Here is an 8,098-nt window from a genome sequence, read left to right as displayed (position 1 = left end):
TCAAAAGCCGCTGAGAGGTCCAAAAGAACTAGGACAGAGGAATAACCCCTGTCCCGGGCCCTCCAGAGATCATTCACCAACGTGACCAATGCCGTTTCCGTGCTGTATCCCGGCCTGAAGCCCGACTGGAGAGGGTCTAGATAGACTGTTTCCTCCAGGTGCCGAGGAAACTGCTGTGCAACCACACTCTCAACAACCTGTTGAACAAGGCACACAACTGTTGAACAAGGCACACAACTGTTGAACAAGGCACACAAAAGATGCTTCAGGCCTACATTTGTTGAGGGAAAATAAAGGAAGAAAGAATTAGGAATGGTCTCACAGGTCATCTATTCCATCCCATTCCAATCCTAACCCTGAGAAAGAGAGACCCCCTGGAATGGCGGTGATGGTGGAGCAGCAGCAGATTTTATGCTTAGGGCTGTGTTGCCACCTGCTGGTTGTCATGCTATGAACCCCCCCCCTTCTCCATACCTCTGCCAACGTCCCCCCTCCTCTTTCAGGGAAAAAAGTGGTCTTCATGGGGGACGACACCTGGGACGGCCTCTTCCCCCAGGCCTTCCACCGGGCCCACTTCTTCCCGTCTTTTAACGTGAAAGATCTGCACACGGTGGACAACGGGATTTTGCAGCATTTGTACCAGACAGGTGAGCAGGTCTGGTCCTGGGTGGGAGAATGGGGGGGTGAGTGAAGTCGGAGTCAGAACGGAAGGCCAGCTCTGGGGAGCGGGATCTCTCCAGCTAGAAAGTGACCTGGGTTTTGCTAAGAAAATGCTTTTTAATTGCTTCCGTAACATAACCAGCGACGGTGGCCAAATGGCATATATTTTAACAAAAAACCCAAAGCCCACAATCAAATTTCTGTGAGGTTTCACAAATAAGAACAGGGAAAGGGAATCCCAGCCTCAACTGCCCTTGATTCTCTTCCCATTCAGCTCAGCAGTTGCCAACTTTTCCGGCTTTGTGGACGGCGGGGAGTGGGGGGGAAGGGCAGAGGGGATGGTTCCATGCGAGCACACGCGCAACTGCATTTGAGCAAGCAGTGAGCACATGCACCCATCGCTTGCATAAATGGAGCTGTGCTGGATCCTCTGAGCGCACAAGTGGAGCTGCATGTGCACGCCCACCCGCCACTTCCACAGCTGGCTTCTGAACGGGCCAGAGCCTGGTATTGGGCCACAATCTGGGGGTTGGGGACTGCGGATGTAGTTCTTTCCCCTCCCCTCTCTTGTGTTTTGCCCTCCTCTTTCTGGTACCTTACCTAGTTGAATCCATACCCTGCTATTGCACTGCAATGGTGGGAAGGCTCCAAGCGGCCTCTGTTCTTCCTTCCAGCCCTCCCTAAAATGCAGTGCTCCTTTTCACCTTTGACCTCTCTCCCCTCTTTCCTGTGGCACAGTGGACGACGGCGAGTGGGATCTACTCATTGCCCATTTTTTGGGTGTGGATCACTGCGGTCACAAACATGGACCAGATCACCCTGAAATGGCCAAGAAGCTCTCCCAGATGGATGAGATGCTCAGGTGAGTTGGAACTGGAGGGGAAGCCCTCCCCCCTGCTTCCCCAGGATGGCTGCCCCTCCTGCCCCCAGCCTCACGTGGCAGAATGTCAGGCAGCTTTTCTACTGGCTGCCCTCATCTAGTGCAGGGTAGAGCAGCAGCTCAGGGCGCAAACCATCCAGCCCCAGTTGAAGCCCAGTTGCTTCTGGTGTGGCTTCTAAAAGTGCAAGTTGACTATTTCCACCAGTCTGTTTCACGCTGGTGCTGGCCCAGAGCGTGTAGCTTAAGTTCTATATTGTTGATGGACAGTTCACTGGTTGACCACCTGGAAAATGACACGCTCCTCCTGGTGGCAGGGGACCACGGCATGACAGCGACCGGGGACCACGGTGGAGACAGCGAGGAGGAACTCGATGCGGCTCTCTTTGTGTACAGCAAGGCTCCGCTCTTCCGGGACCTTCCCCCTGAGGTGAGCCAGAAGGGCACCTGGCCAGCATGAGCAGCCCTGCCAAAACAGAGCTGGCACTCCCTGGTGTAGGACATCTCTGGGAGGAAGGACAACCCCTGGGCTGCGATAAGGTGTGTCCTTGGGCAAGGGCAGATTACCTGCAGCCTTCTAGGTGCTCCCAGAATTCCTTGCGTTGGTGGTGCTGATGGAATCATCAAGGTCAGCAGCCACACCTCCGGCAGGCAGCGCCAGGTGGCTGATCCCTGACAAAAGGCTGGATTAAAAAAGTGGGCGGCTTCCCGGGGATCTTCCATCTTTGCCCCATTGCTTGTTTCCCCATTCCTCCTCAGGAGCCCCAGACGGTCCCACAGGTGAACCTGGTGCCGACATTGGCTCTCTTGTTGGGGGTGCCAGTGCCGTATAGCAACATTGGGGAAGTGATGGCTGACCTCTTTGCAAGTGAGGGGGATGCAGCCTCCTCGCTCCGTGCCCAGCTGGCAGCCTACAACATCAATGCCAGGCAGGTAAGAGTGGATCCCCTCCCGTGGGGGGGCCTTCAAAAGTGAGGTCTTGGTGCAGTGGTTAGAAGGTAGCATTGCAGGCTAACTCTGCCCGCTGCCAGGAGTTTGATCCTGACCAGCTCGAGATTGACTCAGCCTTCCATCCTTCCAAGGTCAGTAAAATGAGGACCCAGATTGTTGGGGGCAACAGGCTGACTCTGTAAACTGCTTAGAGAGGGCTGTGGAGCACTGTGAAGTGGTGTATAAGTCTCAGTGCTATCGCTAAGTGTTGTTAAGACGGCCCAAAGGACCCCACTCGGAGAGAGTTCAGCAGGGGAACCAGGGGATTCACACTCCCCTTGTCCTGCCTCCCAGAGGCACAATAACATCTCCAGTTGCCCCTCACAACACAGAAGCTGTCACTAAGCCTGTGTGCCCTGTAGATACAGCTGGTCTGGCAGCCACAAGGCTGAGAGGCTTCGGAGGCCATGCTGAGCTGCTTGGGAGGCCCTTAGTGAAGCGCCCTCTCCCCACCTTGCTGAAGCAGCCTCTCCAGCACTCTGAGCAACCGATCTCTTTGCCTGGGCAGGTGGACCGCTTCCTGCACTCCTACGCAGAGGCCGCGCAGGACCTCCCGGCGGAGAAACTGCAGCACCTTCAGCGTCTCTTTCGCTCTGCCACGGAGGAGCATGAGCACCTCTTGGTCCAGGAGGCCTCTCTGGTCCTGCCGCAGATGGAGGGGCTCCGGGCGCGTTTCCAGCAGTATCTGCGGGAGGCCCGGGCTGTGTGTGCCGAGTCCTGGGCCCGCTTCCATCCCGGCTGCATGGTGGCCGGCTGCGCCCTTTTGACCTCCTCCTGCCTGCTGTGCTACGTGGCCTCCCAGGTGGCCACTCGCCTGGACTTCTCCTACCGCCACTTCTTCCTCTACCCCCTGCTCTGGGGCTTGGCGGGGGTGGCCCTGCTGGGGCTGGCTCACGTCTTCAGGGGGGCCAGAGCTGACCTCCTTATGCTGTCCGCCTGGGGGGCAGCGGCTTCCCAACTGGGCTTCTTCTGGCATTGCTGGACCAGGCGCCCCCCAGCCCTGCACACGGCTGGCCTTTGCCCCCCGTTGGAGGGTTTCAGGCTGAAGCCGAGGCTCTGGGCGGGGCTGTCCCTGGGCATCCTGTTCCTGCGTTGCGCAGCCATGCTTTCGGACAGCTTTGTCGTGGCGGAGGGACAGGTGGTGCCCTTCCTGCTCACCTCCCTGGTGCTGCTGGAGGCTCTGAAGCTGCAGTGGAAGGGCAGGCTGGACGGCTCCCTGCTGTGCTGGCAGCTGCTGGCCACCTTGGGCGTTGTCGTGGTGTGTGCACGGCTGTCGGGGCTTTTCCGGAAGTGCCGGGAGGAGACTCCTGTTTGCCAGACAGCCTCCGTCTTGGGGGCCCTCTCCAGCGTGCAGGAACCGAGGACCAAGAACCTCTATTACGGCCTGTGTGTGGGGGCGCTGGCCAGTCTGGTGTGTGGCACCCGCTGCTGGCTGCGCCATTATGGCAACCTGAACAGCTCCTGCGCCCTGGTGCTTTTTGTGCGGTGGGGATTCCCACTCCTGGCCCTGACCCTGGCCAGTTACTGGGCCATCACCTCTGGCGCCGAGGAGATGCTGGTCAAACGCCACGCCTGGGCCCAGCTGGCTTTGGAGGTCTTCCCCCGTGGGATTTACGTCTTGGTGATGGCGGGGCTGCTCCTGGTTTTGTGGAAGCCCATGACCGTCTTTCTGGAAGGCAGCCAAGACCCACCCCTCATGTCCTCCACCTCCGAGGCCTTGATCTCCCAGCTGTACCGCCGGATCCAGGAGTCCCTGAAAAGCCAGCTGGAGGAAACGCCGGGCGGCTGCAGGGCCACGGTGGCCGCCTACGGGCTGGGCAGCGTCTATTCGGCCGCCGTGCTCATCACCCTGGCCCTGCTGGGCTTCCTGCTGATGACTCTGCACACGGAGCGGCTCAGCCTGGCCTTCCTCCTGCTGTTCGTGGAGGCCTTCGCCCTGCTGTGGATGCACGCCTGTGCCAGGGCCCTCTCTGCAGACTCGGGTGAGTCAGGGAATTCTGGCTTGGCCCTGGCCGCAGGGCCTGAAAGGAATCGTCCAAAAGCAAAGCACATTTCTCGAAACGCAGTTAAACTCAATGCAGAGTAGCGGAAGCCAGGAATCTCAGCTTAAGAGAAGCCCCCGGGAAAGGAGGCCAAAAGGGCTAGGGGTCCGGCCTGCAAAAAAGGGGTTGGCATCTCGGAGCAAAAGGCAGCTACTTGCCTGACAGACAGACAGACAGACAGACAGACAGACAGACAGAGCTGGGGAAGCGAGTCCAGCTTTATCCTCGGGGCAGGTTCATAAAGAGTTAAACAGCATCACAGCTGGCTTGTAAGCGCTTTCGGATTTTAAGGCTAAACCAGCATCTTGAATTGTACCTGAGGAATACTTGGCAGCCAGTCAGGTGAGGCAGGGAAGGTGATGGTGGATATTACCTGTCGTGAGCACAATCTCCCTTGCTTAGTGCAATCCTGGAGACTTTTTAAGGGAAAACCAGGAGAGAGTAGCCAGAGGCCTAGTAATACCCCCCTCCCCAAGCTTCTAGCAAGCTGATGGAGCCCTTTTAAAGGCAACTAGAACTCCGGCCCATAAGAGAGGTTCTTAGCGGGGCTTTTGGGCCTGGCAGCCCTCGGACCAGCCGGATCTGCAATGCACAAAGATTTAGCAGCAGCCTCTGGGCTGTGAGCGGAAACCGTAGATGCTGCTGTGCCTCTGAGGCGGAACAAGGGGGATGCGAATCTCCTATTGAACTCTCTCCATGTGTGTGGGGGGGCTTGGCACTGTGTTCCTTAGCAAGGAGAGCAGTGCTTTGGGGAGGGTGGGCTCCTAGGCTCTCGCTAGCGTTCCTCCTTCTCCTCCTCAGACCCCTTTGTGGTGCCGTGGGAAGCCCTGGTTGCTTGGGCTCTTGCTGCCGCCCAGTTTTTCTACGCCACTGGCCATCAGCCCGTCTTCCCCGCCATCCACTGGAATGCGGCCTTCGTGGGGTTCCAGCAGGGACACGCCGCCAATCTGCTGCCTGCGTTCCTCGTTGGGGCCAACACCTTCGCCTCTCAGATCCTCCTGGCAGGTGAGTTGCTTGCTTGCGAGTGGCTTGATTCTCAGATGGCCTCGGGGACCCAGCCCGGCTTCTTGCCCAGCAGAGAGAGAAATGGGCTCCCGAGTGAATGGCAGCTGCGACGGCTGGCAACCTGAGGGTGGGAGTCAAAGAAGAGCCCTGGCAGAGGGTGCGGTTGGGGGGGGGTTGGGTCCTTCTTAGGAACAGGCCTTCTCTGCATTGTGAAAGGGCCCGGCATCCATGGCGAGTCAAGAGTTGCCCTTTGGCTCTCCTTCAGAAGAAAGAGGAAGGGTCTCTTTTTGCATCTGGTCTCTCCAAGCTCTTTGGCCCACAACTGAGGAGGGGGAGGGGGGCTTCCTGATTCCCTTCCTGTGTGTGTGTGCCAGCCTCTCCACGTGTTTCTCTTTTACGCGCCCTTATAATCTGGCTTTTGGTCCACGTCTCATGGTGATCCTCTTTCTCTCGAGGTAGCTGGCTGCCCATTACTTCTGCTGTGGCCCTTTGTCTGTGAGGCCAGCACCTCCGGGGCCGGGAGGCCAAAGACGCGACTCCAAGACAGGGAGGAGCCGATGATGGAGATGAGGCTCCGGGAGGCACCGGAGCGATTTTCAGCAGCCCTGGTGCAGCTGGGCCTCAGATACCTGCTTATTTTGGGGCTTCAGGTATGTGTGTGTGTGTGGGAGCCATCGTGAGAGAAGGCCTTGATGGGGATTCAGTGGCAACAGGTGCCCCCCCCCAGGAGCCTCACCTGGTTCATCTGCAACCGATGGATCCACCAGGATGCCCATTTTGTGACTTAGTGGAGATCAGGAACGTTCATTATTGATTTATTAAACAAACCTCCATAGCAGTGATGGCGAACCTTTTAGAGACTGAGTGCCCATACTGCAACCCAAAACCCACTTATGCATCCTCGAGTGCCGGGTGGGTGTGGCCTATTGGCTGGGCGTGGCCCATTGGGTGGACGTGGCTGCAGTGGTAACGGCAGACTGGGTGGGACTAAAAAGTTCAATCAATCAATTCCAACTTTGCAAGATCTTTTCCCGCGAGAAGTTGAAATTGACTGATTGAACCTTTTTTTTCTTCACATGGCGGTGGAGGCCTAAAGCGAAAAGGTTTTATAAAACCCAGCTGAAGGCCTAGGACTGGGGCGACGGCGCGCGTGCCCACAGAGAGGGCTCTGAGTGCCGCCTCTGGCACCCGTGCCATAGGTTCGCCACCACTGCTCTATAGCTTCCCAACTTACACACAGGTGACTCTGGGCGGCTTACAAATTTTTAAAATCCACCATACAATAAAAACCCATAAATGGCAGCAACCACACAATCTAATCAGCCACTTGCTCAGCTCTGTCTCCATTTGGGGTCCCCAGGCCTACCCACAAAGCCATGTTTTTAGGGCTTTTGGAAAAGCAGCAGGGTGAGGGGCTAACTCAGACACGTCAAACACAAGGCCCGGGGGCCGGATGCGGCCCGCGAAGTGGTTTCATGTGGCCCGTGAAGCCATCCTGGAAACAGTGAGGGAACGGCCCTCGCTGCCTTGGCCCTGGCCCAGGCCGGCCGGGAGCCAATGTACAATTTTGTGGTGGCCATCTTGGCACTTGCCCCGGTGGACCATGTCTTGGCGCTTGCCCTGGTCCCACTCCCTTCTGCCAGAGACCCTCAGATCTGTCTCACTCCTGCCCAGGCCCCCACAGGCACCCTTGACGCGAATGATGTAGAGCTGGCCACGCCCACCCAGTAGGCCACACCCACTCCATCCACGCCCACCCAGTAGGCCACACCTACCCTGGCCACACCCCCCCCAGGGCAACCGCAATGTTGATGCGGCCCTCAGTGAAATTGAGTTTGACACCCCTGGGCTAACTGTACCGGTTTGGGGGGGAATAATGGTCCATAAAAAAAAGGGCACCACCGAGAAGACCCTTTTTCGTGCCCCACCAGATGACGGTTCATAATTGATGGGGCTTGTAAGGTGCCCTGCCTTCCCCTCCTGGTGGGCAGAGTAGATGTAACAGGGGAGAGGCCTTCCTTTTGCCCCTGCAAAGCCACACCCGGCCTCTCTGGGCAGAGGCTGCCCTTCCTGGATCTCTCTGTCTCCCAGAGGGCCCTTCTCTCCTGACCAGTCTCTAGCTCTCCCTTGCTTGAGTCCAGGGCTGCTGGCCCTGCTGAAGAGCTGCTGGGGGCTGGGGAGGGATATGAGCCCTCTGTCCCTTCCGTATGTTTCCTTTGCGAGGTTGCTGGCTCAGGTGTGAGAAGGCCAGCAGGCTTCTACCCAGGGACAGGGCACCTGTTTCCTTGCTGGCTGCAGCAGCTTTTCCTGGAGACCCCTCTGGAGTTTATTTATTTATTTATTTATTATTTAGATTTATATCCCGCCCTTCTCCTCGTAGGACTCAGGGCGGCGGACAATCAATTAAAATACACAAATAACAATACAGATTTAAAATTAATTAAAAGGAATATTAAAGAATTGTCCAATTTAAAATATTGATTAAAACCCCTCTAAAAATTACCCTAGGCCAGTCCTGCGAGCT

The 8,098-nt window shown here is 57.1% G+C and overlaps 1 protein-coding gene across 1 annotated transcript in view; it reads left to right on the top strand.

Annotated features, from left to right (window-relative positions):
- LOC107296799 (GPI ethanolamine phosphate transferase 3) overlaps positions 1-8,098 on the top strand; it is a 19,725-nt gene that overhangs the window by 9,100 nt on the left and 2,527 nt on the right. The window contains exons 8-14 of the mRNA XM_029286147.1: positions 504-647; positions 1,399-1,522; positions 1,808-1,967; positions 2,297-2,470; positions 3,036-4,484; positions 5,349-5,574; positions 6,034-6,224. Coding sequence (XP_029141980.1) covers positions 504-647; positions 1,399-1,522; positions 1,808-1,967; positions 2,297-2,470; positions 3,036-4,484; positions 5,349-5,574; positions 6,034-6,224 — 2,468 coding nt within the window. The remainder of the gene's footprint in view (positions 1-503; positions 648-1,398; positions 1,523-1,807; positions 1,968-2,296; positions 2,471-3,035; positions 4,485-5,348; positions 5,575-6,033; positions 6,225-8,098) is intronic.

This window comes from Protobothrops mucrosquamatus, unplaced genomic scaffold (genome assembly GCF_001527695.2).
Source record: "Protobothrops mucrosquamatus isolate PMUCROS unplaced genomic scaffold, P.Mucros_1.0 scaffold2981, whole genome shotgun sequence".
NCBI classification, from domain to species: domain Eukaryota; kingdom Metazoa; phylum Chordata; class Lepidosauria; order Squamata; family Viperidae; genus Protobothrops; species Protobothrops mucrosquamatus.
The sequence above is the reverse complement of the archived record's forward strand: the minus strand, read 5'-3'. Positions and strand labels throughout refer to the sequence as shown.